The sequence below is a fragment of the Culex quinquefasciatus genome, chromosome 3 (genome assembly GCF_015732765.1).
Source record: "Culex quinquefasciatus strain JHB chromosome 3, VPISU_Cqui_1.0_pri_paternal, whole genome shotgun sequence".
In the NCBI taxonomy this organism is placed as follows: Eukaryota; Metazoa; Arthropoda; class Insecta; order Diptera; family Culicidae; genus Culex; species Culex quinquefasciatus.
In genome coordinates, this window is record NC_051863.1 from 143,330,584 (window position 1) to 143,348,462 (window position 17,879).

The 17,879-nt window shown below is 35.4% G+C and overlaps 1 protein-coding gene across 3 annotated transcripts; it reads left to right on the forward strand.

The window, feature by feature from the left end:
* Positions 1-1,069: 1,069 nt before the first annotated feature.
* On the forward strand, positions 1,070-16,679 carry LOC6038249 (tubulin polymerization-promoting protein homolog). Of its 3 annotated transcripts, none has more exons than XM_038262306.1 (4): positions 1,070-1,280; positions 10,811-11,126; positions 15,750-15,935; positions 15,995-16,679. In XM_038262306.1, the coding sequence occupies exons 2-4, from the start codon at positions 10,821-10,823 to the stop codon at positions 16,175-16,177; spliced, it is 675 nt and encodes a 224-aa protein (XP_038118234.1). In that variant the 5' UTR covers positions 1,070-1,280; positions 10,811-10,820; the 3' UTR covers positions 16,178-16,679. The 3 variants fall into 3 exon arrangements, with proteins under 3 accessions (XP_038118234.1, XP_038118235.1, XP_038118233.1); XM_038262307.1 differs by lacking the exon at positions 1,070-1,280 and adding an exon at positions 1,467-1,681; XM_038262305.1 differs by lacking the exon at positions 1,070-1,280 and adding an exon at positions 10,434-10,735.
* The last annotated feature ends 1,200 nt before the right edge of the window (positions 16,680-17,879 follow it).

Sequence of the window (17,879 nt, forward strand, 5' to 3'; positions counted from 1 at the left end):
AGACGATGACTCAGCACTTTTACACTCTTGCGCTTAAAAAAACCAGGTGGCAGCACGATGTAACGCCACGTCCCTATAGAGACCACAAAATACCCGGGGGTCGTTAATGTGGATGGTTTGTTTGTTTTTTGTTTTTATGGGACCCTAAACCGAGTCGAATGCGACCAATTTGGCTTAACTCGGTTCATCCAGTGCTAAGATAATTGAGTGAGATTATTGGTCACATAAATACAATCACACACACACACACAAACACACATACACAGAGGCAGACAGACATTTGCTCAGTTTTCGATTCTGAGTCGCAATGTTACATTAAGGTAGGTTTACAACGTTTTTATAAAAAGTCCATTTTCCAAGCAGGATTTTAGCCTCATAACTCGGCGGCAAAATTTATGTCCATGCTTTTCTATGGTACAAAAGTTGCGATTCAAAAATTTAAAAAAAATATGGATTTTGAGAAATTGATTTTTTGTAAAAAAAAAGGATTTCTGAATACTTTTCATCAATACCTACAACTATGCCCAAGACACCAAACCGATCAGAAAATTCCTTCAAATGATACAGATTTTACAATATTTACGTACCATTTTTGTATGGACAGTTGCCAGAATTGTATGGAGCCTTGTATGGGTGATCCAATGACACAAAATAGCTTCTTTGGTCATAGGGAAGGCCCTGAAAAAGTTTGGCTTGGTTTTGCTGGAGAATTGCTGTTTGGACCAAAGGAATCGATGGACAAAGTTTTATCCAAATAAAAAAAAGCAGATTTTGGAAAACGTAGGGAATTTCTCAAATGTAATTAAATAGTTTCAAAGAACAATTTTTTTGAACAAATGTTGAAACTCTCACTATTTTTATTAGGCTTGACATGTTTTCAAGAATCCTAAAATCCACAAAAATATCATATCTGAAAGGGTAAGAAACTAACACACCCTAAAAGCACCATGCGCCTCCACTACATTAACACCCCTAAACGCACCCCACCCAACGGTAGTTCATCCCCCTGTGCTGTGGATGTTCACGTGTGCAAACAGAAACATCGTCACACAGCCAGTCGCTAGTATAGCTGAGGAGGGCGCGTCAACCGAGAGTTAGTTGAGCTCGCAGTCTGTGTTGAGGCGGGATCCAGTGAAGATTGCGCGCGTCCACCGTTGCTTTTTCCGCGACCGAACAAAACGGAAACCGACCCAGAGTGTGGTGTAGTACACATTATAGGAGCTGATCTCATCATCGTCTACCCCAGCCGCCAGAACCAGGAGGACCTATAGAACTATATAGTGAGTGTTATCTAAATTGGTTTGCACATAGTTTGCCACTTTTGGCCGACTCATTTTCCCAGTATAAACCAGTGCAGGAAGGTCAATTGTGTAATTTTTAATTATAGAGTTGGAAATTTCATTGTTTGGAGAGGAAAAAAGTCAGTTTGAGGTAAAAATCGTCTTTTAAAGTTGATATAAATGTGATAGTCTCAACAATATTAGAACAAGTGCAGAAAAAGTAGTTGAAATGTGCAACAGTTCCTAAAAAAGCGAAACCTAACAAAAACAAAAGAAAATTTTGGCATCGATTGTGAAAATTCATCTTACGAGATAAATCATGAAAAATAGCATCATCATCATCGGAGAAAGGAAGATGACACAGTGATGACGATGTGGGGTGGCTGGTGATTCTCACGAGAGTACGCGGATCAATAATGGTTCATGCGCATTATGCTGGGGCCATGTGCTCCCCACTCGAAATTCATCCCCAGCATGATGAGTGGTGTGGCCACTATTTGGACTACAACACAACACTTACGGCTTTGCCGCTTTTGTTGCCGGAAAATGACTTTTTGATGTTTTCTCACAACATCCGGAACTAAAATGTTTTATAAATAAAGCTTAAACACTAATAACTTTTGAGTAGGTTTTCATATCATCAAAATAAATTACTCATGTGTTCTTTTGATTGCCCTTTAAACGATAGGTCACTTTTAAATCTGGACATCATGTTTGTCCAAATACCTGGATCCGGCTTTAGCAAAAATACTGAATTATCACTTAAGTACTCATAACTTTAGAACGGATTGCCAGATCTTAATCTTTTTGGCTTTCCGATGAGGTCTACAAGTTGAGAACGAAGGCTTGGAATTTCGGAAAAAAAATTCTCATAAATTCTACAATCATTTGATTGAAAAATCATTTAACAGAGGCAAATCCTCTTCTTTATGCGTTTGTTAGGTTTTAAAATGATGTTCAATTTCAGTTCAGTTCACTGTCGTTCTACGCATTATTGTCCCATGTTCAAAAAAGTGCAACTGAGAAAAACGCGATTGAAATTTTTCGATCGTTTTTTGTGTTTCTACGCATAATTGTCCCGTGTGTCCCTATTCACCCCATAAGTCCCTAATCATCCCAGTTAGCAGTTTATCACTCTTATTTGTAATCCTTTTGCTATACGATAGGTTATAAATGTACGTTACTGGGGTGAAATTGATAGAATCTACACACTAAATTTTTTGAATCAAGACTAACATTTCAAAAGGGCGTAATATTGAATGTTTGGCCTTTTTAAAATGTTAGTCTTGATTTAAAAAAAAATCCAAATATTGTTTTCGAAAAGATCGGAAAATTTCACGAATGTTTCACGACTTAACATTGAAACTCGGACCATTAGTTGCTGAGATGTCGACATTAGAAAATGGTGGATTGTTTGGGTGAGACTTAGAAAACTTCAATTTTCATGTTTCTTTTTCTTCAAGCCGCTGTATCTCAGCAACCAGCGGTTCAATCTTCAATGTCTCTTACACAATTTCATAGCAAATTTTCTGAACTTTAAAAAAAATATTTTTAGAAACGGTCACTCATGGTCACTATTTTTAAAAATATAAAAAAAATGCAAATATTTCGTTAAAATTAAAGTTTTGGTGGCTATATCTTGAAAACGGAGCCCTTTATCAAAAAATCTGTAAGGTACTTTTCGATTGCAAATTCAATTTCACATAAAAAAAAATTTCTAAAAATGATAACTTGGCGACAGATTTTTTGACCATGTTTCTCTATAGCTCAAAAATTGCGGGTTTTCTAAAACATATCAAAAATTCTCGAAAATCCAAAAATACGTATTTTGGGAAATTGAGGCAAATTTTTTTTCCGTGTACCTATTTTTTTCTCAATAGTCCTCAACAATACCTACAAGTTTGCCGAAGACACCAAATTGATCAGAAAATTCACGCAAAAGTTACAGCTGTTTGAATATTTACGTACCATTTTTGTATGGACAGCTGCCGAAATTGTATGGAGATTTGTATGGGTGAACTAATGACACAAAATAGGTTGTTTGGTCATAGGGAAGGCCCCCACAAAAGTTGAGCTAAATCAAAAAATACAAAAAATAAGCTCATGTGATTATTTTTTTCCGTGTCGAGTAAATTCACATTTTTTTATGTGTAGATTTATTAGCAAAGCGTTCAGTTTTTAATGTAAACTATTATTAAGAAAACATTCATAAATAGGATTGTTTGAATACTCTCACAGTGTCATGTTTTTTTTTCATATTTCATATTCTTTGGGCAATTTTACACGAGTTTATAAGTTTCAAGTTTTAAGATTTTGAAAAATATCTGGATTTATAGGTATTTTTAGTAAAATAAGATTCATAGTAAATTTGAACAATATACGAATTATGCTTCACAATTGGTTTTGAGTGCAACAAAAATTGTTGTTTTTTTTATGAAAAATGAGACATTCATATGAATTTTAATTAAACTTGGATATTTTTCATGAACTTAACCTCAATTACCATTATTTATTTGGCTGTGTAAGCGTCATTCAATATATTCATATCATATTTAAGCTCGACAATAAAAAATAATCGGATTAATCTTCGGATAATCGAGTCTGGACCGTATTATAACATTATTAACATTATTCTAGAGATTTTTTTCGAAACCACCAGTGAGCCATGGGTTTCCACATAGGAACATAGGACCTTTAGAAATAGTAAACAAGTATTGTTACTTTTAACCCTCTACAACCTAACCCCGCCTTTAGACGGGCTTCGATCTAAAAAATCGCCAAAAATCCATTTTTCAACCAATTTTTGATCTTTAAATAGCATTGGAAAGAAGAACTCTTAAAATTTTGGAAATGTTTTTGAAAATGTCATTTTTTTAGGGGTCAACTTTGGCTGTGTTTTTTAGTAACATTTCCTAAATTTTCAGTAAAAAGAAGTATGCAGTAATTTTTGTAGTGTCCCAGACTATGCCTCTACGCATTTTTTTACAATTTAAATGATGATGGTGCTGTTCTATACCAGAAAATGTGAAAAACAAGCAAAAAATTGAAAAATTAACTGTAAAAACGTGAAAAAATTAGATAGGCAAAATGTAATTATATTAGGTGGTAGAGTAGGCCAAATACTACCAAAAACAAACATAAACTAAACAAGATAAATGCAAATTAAAATACTAAAAATAAAACAAGAAAAACATAAAACAAGAGAAGTAAAGTTTTTCGTAGAACAAAAGTTGCTCAAAATGACCTCCGTGTTTACACGGGAAAAATAAAAATTTCCGAAAAAAAAATTTGGCAGTAGAGGGTTAATATCGTTTCTTTAAACTAAACCTCATTTTTATAATTATTTAAAAAAAAAATAAACATAGATGAACAATCATTTAGTTGTATTTTTGTTTAACTAAACATTAAAAGTAACCTTACTTATGGTCATTTTTGCGTAATATTCGGTTTGTATACTTTTGGGGTGAAATTTGAAGAAAGTGACTATCAGAGTTAATAAGTTTTATAAATATCAATTTGGCCGTGGACCGTGGTGTAGGGGTAAGCGTGATTGCCTCTCACCCAGTCGACCTGGGTTCTATCCCAGACGGTCCCGGTGGCATTTTTCGAGACGAGATTTGTCTGATCACGCCTTCCGTCGGACGGGAAGTAAATGTTGGCCCCGGACTAACCTAGAGGTTAGGTCGATAGCTCAGTCCAGGTGTAGGAGTCGTCTCCCTGGGTCCTGTCTCGGTGGAGTCGCTGATAGGCAGTTGGACTAACAATCCAAAGGTCGTCAGTTCGAATCCCTTGATGGATGGAAGCTAAGGTGTAAAAAGAGGATTGCAATTGGCTCAACAATCAAGCCTTCGGACACCTAGTTTCGAGTAGGAATCTCGCAATCGAGAACGCCAAGGCAATGCTATAGAGCGAATAATTTGATTTGATTTGAAATATCAATTTGCAGCGAAAATTCATAAAAAAACATTTTTGAAAAAAACGTACCTGCCGTTTGAATTATAATTGAGAAATAAATTTAAATCCTACCAATGTCACCCCGGTTAACGGTGATTAACATTTGATTCGACACCTTTTTTAAACGATTTGTTTTAGGCCATGGTAAATTTTTCAAAAAACGAAATTGATATAAAGTAATCTCTGAATTTGCATTTAAATTATGAGAATATTTCGTGGAAAAATGTTGATTTCAAATATTAAAACTTTTGTTAAAAGGACTGCAAGTTTGATATCTTTTATTGATATTTTTTGCTAAAAAATTGTATGCTTTCCCTTTTCATCGACTAACCCTTAAAGGATGACGCCGTCTAATACAAACCACCACCAACATTAGGTCAAGCTTAATTCCGTTCTATTTTCACGCGATACGACATAAAGATGTGTGTGGTCTCCCTTGAACCTCCGTTTCTTTCAGGTTTAAGGGTGCCTTCACACGCGAGCATTAAATTAAAGCACCCTCGTTGAAAACCGCGCGACCTACTTGATTGTGATAGGTTAGAATGACCATTAGCGCCAGCGAAAGCCACCCACAACCCGTCCACAGTGCACTTGGATTGTGCAGTATCACCGGTCCTAAATCAGCTTGCTTGGTTTACTACAATGTCACTTCCGCTTTTCGCCTTTTGTGACATTTCCCATTTTCTTGGCTCGATGTGGACGGAGTTTTGGATCTCAGCCAGCAATCAGGAGAAAATGGAAAGTGAACTATAGGACAGGGAGAAAGCGGCGTGATTGTGTGTGAGTGTGACTTTTTCGCTGTATGTGTGCGGGAATGGCAAACACTCCTTTCGCTTTCTTTGTTCCAGGATCAGCTAAAAGGACGACCACTGCTGCGACGCAGAGTATGACTAACTGTGAATGAGTCATCGATGGAAATAGAGCGTTGAAGAAATCCAGGTTTATGTTCTAGAAGTCTTTTATGTCTTGAATTATGTTGAAAAATGAATCTTTTTCCAATTCTTGCAGTTGCAAATTTATTAAATTTACATTACTATTTTATTGCTCAGGAAAAAATACTTTGAAACAAAGTTAAACCTTCTCCCTTGTGCTGAAATAGGACGTCGTGAATGAAATCGCGATAGGGCAATCGATCGACCGCGGCAAAATTCGCTCCATTTTCCGATGTAAATGGTGCACGCAGAGAGGCTCGTCCCGGCAGGGAATGCCCAGTATGGGAAATGTTTCATTCCATCACCCATGCGACACACCTCGTATATGGTCAATTTATCATAACCGGGGTGTATCACCATTACTAATTGGCGTACATAATTCACTGCATCACCTGCTCTGCTCTGCTGCGGCGAGTCAAGTTTCACAGTCAATGCATTTATATGGTTTATCTCATGTCTGAAGCTAATATTGACGACATTTTAAGCAATTCGTCAGTTCACTAATGGAAATATACTTATGACAACGTGATAACACACACCTTTTTTCGCCATCATCGCCGGTTTTCAAGCATGCTGACCATCAATCACATCTCGGAGAAACATGGCCAATTCACTTAAGTCACTTTTACTCACCCAAAGTTGACTCAGTCATTCACTCTTTTTTGAGGATCGGAAACCGCCACTGCGAGTTCCAAGACTCCTGTAGTTTTCGGTTTGCCACCCCTCAACCATTACATCATCACTCGAATTTAATGAGCCGTGCAGAGAGACGATTCTAAAGCTCACAACATGCCAAATAAATTTAGATATTACTTCACGAGACCGGCTGTAGCGATACCTCCCGCCGCCACCACGTGATTGTTTGGGTTGCAACTCACCACCCCCTTCCATCGTTATTATTTATGTACTGAATTCTCTGTACTCCCTGGTACATGAACTGACGATGTGTGCATCACTCTAAAAGACCACCGTTCAAATATTAGCACTTTGCTCTATTGCTGTGAGTTCAGATAAATTGCACGATATGGCGTTTGCGGTGACGATATCTGATGGAAGAAGGCTATTATGATCTATGAGGAGTGAAAAATCGAACGATGAGTTTGGGGTGATGCTTTGGTTGAACTCTCCAGAAAATTATTATTTTTTGCTTAAACCAGTTATATTTTCCGCAATCGAGGCGGTACAATGATTTATAAAACAAAAATGCTGCCATCTAGGGTGAATCGGGACAAATGGAATTAATTTGGACTGTCAACAGATAGTCAAACTATCATGTTTTTGTACAAAATTTGTATTTTTTGAGTGGTTTCGTTAAGAAAATTAGAGCGTCCAATTTCCCGTTCCGGGAAAAAATTTCACGGGAATTTAAAAAAAAATGTTTCCTTTTCCCCAGGAAATTTCTAAAACCCGAAATTCAAGCGGAAGTATAAAACTAACTTTTTGAAAATTAACAAAAAAAATAATAACAAAAAGCCAGAACCTAACTTGATTTCATTCATTTTAACCTATACAAATTTTGGGTTGCCATTTCAGTAAAATAATTAACTGAATGCGATTCAGTAATCATCACATTTGCTGAAATTCGGTAACAAACAAAAACATTACTGAAAAATCAGTAACTGCATATCTGTCAAACTAAAATGTCACTTCTGACTTATTGTTTGGTACTGCTGAGAGAAAGGCCTCTTTCAAATGTGTTGTTTTTTAATTTTTATTGTGATCTTTCAAAACAAAGGTAAGACAAATGTTAATAACAATTGCCTCGATGCTAACCCCCTGTTTTTTAGGTTTGGACGATTGATGAAATAAATAAATTAATGACAGTACTATTTTAATGACAAGCAAAATCAAATTTTGATAACTGAAATACCAGCAATGATTGCTGAATCTTCAGCAAATGCTCTGTCAAACTGCCACAAGAAAATTACTGAATTTTCAGCAAAATAATTTGACGTTTATTTTGCTGAAATTTCAGTTGTTTTGACAACCATATTACTGAAATTTAAGTAAATCATCTGTCAAAGAAACAAATATCAGTTTACTGAGAATTCAGTAAAATCTGAATTACTGAATCGTTTACTGAAATTACAGTAGATGAAAATTCTGTAAAACTTTACTGAATTTCAGCAAAAAAATTGGTGTTCATATTGAAATAATCAGCTCGTCTGTAAATTTCATTTCAAGGTTTATTTCAGATAATATTTATTTCTGAAGCAAAAAATCTTGCTAATTTGTTCGGCAACAAAAATTTCTAGGCATATTTTGGAATGAAAATAAACATTTTTTATTTTTGGCAACCGTTTTTTTACAAAAAATGTTGCTATATCATTTGAAAATAAAATTTTAACCCTCGTTTTAACCACTTCCGGCCAGCATCAAAATTAAGATTTTTTTAACGTTTCTGTTTACCGACCAAATTAAATGAAAATTGAATTGATATCATGAAAAATTTGTTTAATAGTATTCGAGAAATTACAGTTCGAAGCATTGGAGCGTAAAGGGGGAGCGTAAAAGGGGTTAAATATGAAAAACATGTATCGTTTAATTTAACCACTTGTTCCATTATGAAAATTTCTTTAAGCTAAGTCATTTATTAGGCAAAAATTATACCATAAAAGAAATCATAAAAAAATCCTAAAAAAAAACAACGTAGTATCATATGAAAGGTACACAAAAATGCAAACAAATGAAAAAACTCGCTTCAAATATTTAAAAACATTGAGTTGTGATTTCATGAAATTGTGTTTCAAGTAAGTAGCACGAGAAGATAGATTTTTAGGGTACATTCAATAATCATCTCAGTTTCTCCTGTCTCGTCAGAGGCGCTGGAGCAGAAATCCCACGTTAGAGGAAGGCCATGCCCCGGGGGGCGTAGTGCCAATAGTTTCGTTTTTTTTTTTCAATAATTATCTGATTATTCGTAAGGTGAAACCAGTAAGACTTATTGAAGAAAAAAGTTATTTGCCATTAAAAACATATTTTTTGTATGATTTTTTATACAGTCCAGACTCGATTATCCGAAGGCCTTGGAAAAATTTCACTTCGAATAATCGAAACCTCGGAGAATCGTTAAAAAAAAAAACGTTGTCATATTTTTGATTGTTGAGCTTTAGTTTGACCCCTTAATTTCTCTAAAACGATTTATATTTTTTAAATCCGGGATGAAATATTAAAAAAAAAACATTTTTTTCATTTAATAGACAATCAACCATTCAAATTAAACTAAAATGAGGTCGCAGAACTCGAATTTAATGTAAAAAGTAAGAAAATAAGAAAAATACGAAAAAAATGTTTGTTCATGATCCGAAGTCCCATACAAGCCTTAGGATAATCGAGCTTCGGATAATCGAGTCTGGACTGTAATCAACTTTAGCTGTCAATGTTATTCTTAAATATATTCTCTAGAATTGGTCGTAGAGAAAAATTTAAAAGTAATTTTATGTTTATGGAGCATGGATATGGACTGTTCAAACACTTTGATTAAAAAAATGATACTTCTCAAAAAAAAAAAAATACGAATGGTATTTTTTTGATTTGGTACAATTTGTCTTTCAAATAAAATTAGAAAATTCATATATTTTGTATGGTTTTACTAGCAGTCAAGCCATTAATTGATCCTCACACTCATGTTGACTTTAAAAGTTCCGTTTAAAATTTATTCCCAGGATTTCCCGGGAAATTTGTTGAAAGAACAAAAACATCAAATATTAGTAGGAGAAGTTGGGCGAAGTTTAACTAGCTAAGGAAGTGCTCGTTAAAACTCATTGAAACGTTCAAAATCTTTTCCTATAGGGCCACCTAAGACTTATTCATAAGAAATTTGAGTGATATCAACATGAATGGACCGATTTTCAGCGACTTTTCGGAAGAAATATACAATAATATCGAAAAAAAAAGTTTGCTCTAGTCCCCATGACGAAATATTTCGAAGGACTTCGAAAAATGTCGGGAAAGAGCCCTTCTTTCATGGTGCGAAATATCGGATTTGCCGATTTTTACATTAAGATTGTTCTAGAAAGCACACCGTGGATTCTTTTGTAAATTTCAATAAATTTCAAATATTTAAAAAAAAACTGTATCCGTTTTGAAGTCAAGCAAAACAAAACAATATAAACAGAGAATAATATGACGCTCTAACTGTACAGATAAGAATTGGGTGTTTTATGTGCTGACGCAAGCAAAATAAAAGTGCCATTTTTATCAGCAAACTGGACATTTTAAACAAGTCTCGATGAGTTGGTGTTCAACTAGCACACGAAAAAAGCTTCCAAGCCGTTCCAATTAGCACGCCGTGTTCAGTACAGTGCAAAGTGTACCTATCTATTTTCTACTTCAAGGAAAAATAAGTCAAACAACAACGCGATATATGATCTCATACCCGAAGAGAAGCTGACGAGCATATTGACATTAGGTTAAGCGCTAAAATTCAAATTCAAATTCACATCACACAGAAACGATCCACCGCGGGTGAAGCCACTTGTTGGGCGCTCAAAAATCAAAAGATAAAACAGCCGTATGTTGAAGTTATAACCTTCTCCAGATAATGTATTCTCACGTCGCCGTCCATCGGTACGGTGAAAAAGTCATAAATCTTAAAATTTATGCAGAAACTAATATTGCACCCTTTTTTCCCCTCCCGTATAGGTCAATCATAATGGCGGACAACCAGCAGCAAAACGGTTCCGACACGGTGGACAAAGCCGCCGTCGAGGTGGCCCAGATGGCGCTGGAAAGTAAACAACCGGAACCGGCGGCAAAGGAACCGGCCAGCCCGGCACCCTCGGGCAGTGATCCGGCGGCCAAAAAGGAGGCAAATGGCACCACCCCGAAGCCCGCGGCACCGGTCTCGGCGGCCGCCTTCCGCGAGCAGTTCAAAGCGTTCTCCAAGTTTGGTGACACCAAATCGGACGGCAAACACTTGACCCTGTCCCAGAGTGATAAGTGGATGAAGCAGGCGAAGGTAAGTATCTTGGAAGATGGTGTACGACATTTAAAGATTTACTTACGTGGGTGATTCTTACACAACAATAGTTCAGGTACTTAGGCATTGATTTGGTAAATTCACGTTTCGGTTACCTAGTGTTATATTGATGGAGACGCACGGTGTCTTATTTGATTTTTAAAATTATTAGTCAAATCTAGATTCTCTCAAGATATCTCTTTCAACTTACAACAAATCAACAACCAAAAGGTCGAGTACTATTTAAAAAAAAGTCGCCCAAATACCCTTCCACAACAAATATTTGATGTTTCTGAATCAATGTTTGAAATATTTAATTTTGAGATGGTCTGAATGATTTACTCTACTTATGTTGATGTTCTTTGGCTAATTATTTTTCCTTAATTTGTTGGATTTTAAAGGCCCATAAAATAGCATAATCGGGTTCTTTAACCTGATTCCTATCAGATCTGTGTTTCCAAACTCAATGTCTTTTTAATTAGGGTTTGTGAATTTTCACGATTTCACGGACAACGGAAAATTTGTGAAATTCCACAATTTACGCGAAATTCCATGAAATTCAAGAGTTTAAGAGCATAAGGTTGGTTTGACAATTTTTCAATTTAAAAACGTAATACAGTGGACTCTCTCGTTGTCGATATTGAAGGGACCGTCGAGAGCGGGAGTTATCAAATTATAGAACGAAAAATCAAAGCAATCTATTTGAAGGGACTGAAAAATTTATTGACAGCTGGAGCAATATTGATATCGAGAAGATCGACAGCCAGAGAGTCCACTGTATTTACTTTTTAATATGAAATTAATGCTATGAACAAACGATTGTCAACATTGTATTATGTTTATTTTAGTATTAAAAATGAAATTTTAAGCGAAAAACAAGGTTTATTAAAACTTAAATAATTTGAGCGTTACAATATCGTCCCCGTGAAAACTGGAAACTTTTAGCTTGAAAAATCACTTAATCCTTGACCTGATGCACAGTTTATACTAACAGGCTATCGTAACCAATAAAACAACAAATTACAAATTAAATTAAATACAAAAGCTTTTCGGTTGATGATTAATTTAAAATTTTATGGGTTATTTAAGCATTTTACACATTCCGCGAAATTTCCATGAATTTTTTTATTTTGGGATATCGGTCCCCGCGACAAAGTGCCTTATAATTCATAATTTGCAACTGACTGCAAAAAAAAATCAATGAAAATTTATATTTTATTAAGTATTTTTTGCCAATCCACTTTAACGACCCCCGGGTCTTTTGTGGTCTCTGTTGCAAGTTTCTGCTCATTTCTAGGCGTCCGAAGGTTATGTGTGGTGAGTCACCCAAAACCTCTTTTACGCAAATGGACCGATGTTTTACTTCCCCATCCGATAGAAGGCCAGGAGGATAAGGCGGGAATCGAACCCGCGCCCCATAGCAACTAAGGGTCCCTTAGTAAAGGATCGGCAGCTGAAGCCGCTAACCACCGCGCCACGGCCACAAAGAGCCGGTTCACAAGAGCGAACGAACCTAGGCTCACAAAAATGAACCGCGGTTCTTTTTAAACTCCGGTCTTTTTAAAGAACCGTTTTAAGATCCCGGCAAACTTCGTCCTGCCCTTTTTGGTTTCCTGACGTTTCTTGCTTGATTGCTTCTTCAGCCTCCTGTGATCAAAATTTGATTTTACGTAACTTTTCCCATACAATCTGCAAATTTTCCGGAATCGGTTCCAGAGTGGCCAAAGTTGTAACTTTTTGGCGTAAGAACCTTCCTTGGACTTATACGAACCCAACGCACCAAAGAGCACCTCGATCCGACGTTCCGTGTTGAATTCTCGGATTAGTTTTCAAAAAGCCGTAAGAGCCATTGGTAAACAAAGTCCTTTTTGCATCGGTATTCGACCTGCTAACGAAAAACCAATATCAAAAATGCTTGAAATTGTTCATCTACACGTCCTTCAAGTGTCCCAAACTAAAGATAAATGAAATTTTGTTTCATTTTGGAGAAAAACGAAAACAAGTGTCAGAGGTTACGGTGGCTCTTACGGCTTTTTGAAAACTCATCCGAGAATTGATTCGCGTTCGAACAAAACCGTCGAATTTTTTTATATATATAATTATATATATATAGATATTGATCCTTGCACTGTAACTTGGATTTGGCCCGCACTTTTCTCTCGCACTTTTGACAACAACATTTTCAAAAACTAGGCAACCAGCAGTTGTTTATTTACATTTCCAGTCGCAGTTTTCACCAAACTGGACATTCGCACTTTAAAATTGCGATTGACAGGTGAGCAACAACGGCTCGCTTTGATCATTTTTTGAGAAAATTTAAATTTCCCAAGCTAGTTTGACAAGTCGCAATAGTGCGATCGATAGCAATAATTTGGTGCGAAGTCCAAGTTAGTGAGAATTGCGCAATAATATAGATATATACAGCAATTCCCCACGAAAACAGCATGGAAAAAACAAAAGTGCTCGGATCGGGCTCAAAATTGTGTCTGGGTACCAAAATTTTTTTAATTAAAAGACGCAACTTTTGGTACCCAGACATGTATAGGTCATCGCTGAAATTTTGAAGTAATTTCAGTTTTAGTGAAAAAAGTTGATTTTTTGCCAATTCCGTCATTCTCCGGTTTTTGCGCGCGGCTCGTCAAAAAACACGGATTTTATTTTCAAAAAATCATATCTCGGAATCCTGTTAATGAACTCCTCCCATTTTTTAGTATGTTATGTAAAAATGTTCGGGGAATCCGATAAAAATATTTTCAGACATAGGCTCTTTGGTCCAGACACCGTCAAAACGGCATTTTAATGTTTCATACGCCCTTTTCATATGTTAGGCTAGATTTTTTAAACTTTTTACTATTTTTCATTGAAAGGCCAACTTATCACCTTTCATTTGCGTATAAGACGATTGAAATCGGTTAAAATGGCGAGGAGTTATGATTTTTCGAAAAAAGTGGTTTTTGCGAAAATCGACGAAAATGGCCATTTTTCAGACCACCCTAACACGGCGTAGGTCACCCTAATGGCCAAACAAAAAAATACGGGTCTAATTATTTCGGCCAGGGAACCCCCAGAAAAATTTGAAGCCCGATACGAGCACTTTTGTTTTTTTCCATGCTGTTTTCGTGGGGAATTGCTGTATAGATATATAAATTCGACGGTTTTGTTCGAACGCGAATCAGTTCAATACGGAGCGTCGGATCGAGGTGCTTTTTGTTGCGTTGGGTTCGTATAAGCCCAAGGACGGTTCTTACGCTAACTAATTGACACTTTGGCCACTCTGGAACCGATTCCGGAGCATCGGCAAATTGTAGTTACGTAAAATCATATTTTGATCACAGGAGGCTGAATAAGCAAAAAACCAAAAAACGTCAACAAACGAAAAAAAGGCAGAACGAAGTTTGTCGGGTAGGGCTTGTTTGCTATAAATAAAATTTATAGAATTTCCAAAAAATTGTAGTATTAAATTTGTTTTTGAGAATTGAAAATGAAATTTCAAATATTTTAATGCTTATAGAATTAATTCCAAAAGTAAACGATTTCCTAAACAAAAAGAAAAATACTTTTCATTGTACAACTGATTGTACATTAAAGTCTAACCGGAATAAAAATTTGAGCATTTCAAATTGCATAGTTTGTAAAATATTACCAAAAATCTACTGAATAGTTTTGAAATTTTTGAAAAAAAAAATCCTTTTGTCCGATTAAACTTTAACGTTTATAGACTTTATCGATTAATTCAGAATGTAGAAAAGAGTTCACCGAATATTTTCTCCAAATAAAATATCAGCATTAGTTCAATTCTTGCAAAAATATACGCAATTTTGAAATTTATATCAATTTTTTCAGCATCCTAGATTTAAGTTTTTTCCAACCATTCAATTACACGAATTTTTAGGTTTGAGTAGAAATCTTGATATAGAGACCACCAATACCAATGGTTTTCAAGGGCATATTCTCGTTTTCTGTTTCTACCTAATTTTGAAAAAGAGCGAAAGAGCCGTTCAAAAGAGCGGCTCTTTTTAATGAGTGAACAAAAATGAGTGGCTCCTAAAAAGGGCGGACCTCTAAAAAGAATGAATAAAATGTATTGGTCTAAGGCCATTTAAAATATTTTTTGAACATTTTGTTCATCGGTTCTGATCAAAAGGAAATTCAACAATTGAAAAAAGGTTCAAAATGCAGGCATACTGACAGTAGAAATTCCACAAAACAAATAAAAAGCGCAAAAAAACGATAACCCACGCAAAAAAATGCAATTCAAATTGTTTTTAAAAACCTTGGAAAAAAAAACCTTTCGGACACTAAAAAAATTAGAAATTTAAAATGCACGCAACATAAAAGCATTTATAAAATAATATTTTGGAAACGTTTTCTAGGTTGCATCACCATTTTTTGTATCACAGAAAGCCAACATTGTTTTTAGTGCAATCTGAAACTTTTATATGGAGGCAATTAATAAATAAACAAACAAAACGAAACACCATATGTCTCCATTATTTTCCACAAGGGTCAGAATGGTCTTGTTTATAAAATTAAGAATGATTTTTTTTAATCTAACCTATCTTTTTTGCCTCATAGGTCGCATTCAATTCAATTCACATAAAAAAAATCTTTCGTCTATTTCAGGTTATCGACAAGAAAATTACAACCACCGACACCGGCATTCACTTTAAAAAGTTGAAATCGATGAAACTATCCTTCGAGGACTACAACAAATTTCTAGAAGATCTCGCAAAGACCAAGAAGATCGAACTGGACGAAATCAAAGGAAAGTTGGCAAATTGTGGAGCTCCGGGAATCCATAACGCAACGGTACGATTATTTTTGTAAGTGCTGTTTGATCATCCTTAACTCTCTGATATTTTTTCTAGCCCGGAAAGGCGGCAGAAACGGTGGCACGGCTGACCGACACCTCGAGGTACACCGGCTCAAGCAAGCAACGCTTCGATGAAACCGGCAAAGGTAAAGGAATCGCCGGTCGTAAAGATCTTCCTGACGGTTCCGGATACGTGACCGGATACGGCCATAAGAATACCTACGACAAAACACACTAGATGTGTGTCGTTTCTACCTAACAAATCTCGCCCCTCCCTCTTCCATAAAAAAAAAACATTTAAATGAAACAAATATATATTTATAGATTGTTCATAACATTACACAAAGTGAAAAATTGGCTAATCAAAACTTCAATCCATTACGTTGATTGTTTCGTTTTTATCCAACAATAATGTTAAGTTTGTTTTGTTGAACCTAAGTTAAAAATCATCTGTAGAGAAACAGTTTTGCTCGTTTCAACTGCAATGTAATCGGAGGTAACTCTAGTCTTCATAGGTTGAGTAAGAAAATGGTACAGTAAAATCAAGGATACAATAGTACATATAACAAGTTCATCATCCCCAGTAAAAGTTGACCACACAAGCCATTAATTTAATCGTACCTTAATTTACACCTAATTGATAAAGAACACAAACTAAATCGAAAATGATATTTAAGAATAACCCAGAAGTAAAATAAAATATACTCGTATTTTCCTGCTGATAACATTCAGATAAAAAAGGTCTTTTTATTCACTAGTTATTACAATCTAAAACATGTCCTGAACACAATGCTGTAAATTGTATTACAAATTCGTATTAAATTTTAATTACTCGATTTAAGGAACTTATCCAGACTTATCCAGATTTTTAAGCGAAGATGGCGTTACGAATGGTGCACGTCCGAAATGTCAAAATCGCACAGTGGTACCAACATTAGAAAAAAAGTGTGGTTGTCAAGCCATGGCGCACCTTTTTTGTAATGTTGGCACTACTGCGTGATTTTGACATTTCGGGCGTGCACCATTCATAACGCCATCTTCGCTTAAAAATCTGGATAGGACCATAGATCGGAAAAAGACGGTAATTCTTAAAGAATTTGTTTATTTATCATAAATTCATTAGTACTTTGCACAGTCGTGTGACTGTTGTGTAACAATGTACATCTAGGGTTTTTTTCTCAAAATTTATTGTCCCTAAAAGAACACTTAGCCAGCAAAATCTAATCATAGGCTTGTGAATTGATCTCAGTTGGAAGATTCTCAAAATCTCTGAATTGCAGCAGAACTTTATAATTCGAATAGAAACACTAAATAATTAATTGGTTGTATAAAGCATTTTGTAATAGAGCAATTCCATGCCAAATAGGGAATCGGTTGTACCCGACCCTCTCCGATTTCAATGAAACTTTGTAGACATGTTATCCTAGGTATATATAAGCCATTTTTGTGTATATGGACCCAGTTACACTCGATAATGACATTTGAGAAGGGCGTAAGTGTTTTAAATATTTTTGTATTTCGTAATTTAAATATTGCTATATCTCGAAGCCGTTGCATCGTATCAAAAAGTGGTCAAAGACAAACTTGTAGGAAATTTGACGGGCTTTCCGAAAAAAATACACTGAAAGAAAAAAACACTCCACTTTTATGAGATTTTTTGATTTTTAAGTTTAAAACTCAAATTTGAAGGTGAGCCCACGATTTTTTTTCGTTCAAAATTTTTGTGAAGATAGCCTAAGATGTTACAAAAAGACTCACGAAAAATGCAGGATGGAGCAACTCACCTAAAAAATACAAAATCATTTACTGAAACTGTTTTTTTGAAAATTGCTCTAAACATCAAAATTTTCAAAATCCGAGTACGGGAATCGATTCTCCAGACAATTTTACATAAAAGTCTCCATATTGACCATTGTCCTAAGTCCAATCCTTGTGAAGTT

Bases quoted from the DNA above. Each gene is read 5' to 3' on its own strand.
- LOC6038249 (XM_038262305.1), top strand. From the start codon at position 10,710: ATGTATTCTCACGTCGCCGTCCATCG. The intron at 10,736-10,810 runs GTACGGTGAAAA...CCTCCCGTATAG, and splicing joins TCTCACGTCGCCGTCCATCG to GTCAATCATAATGGCGGACA. The intron at 15,936-15,994 runs GTACGATTATTT...TATTTTTTCTAG, and splicing joins CGGGAATCCATAACGCAACG to CCCGGAAAGGCGGCAGAAAC.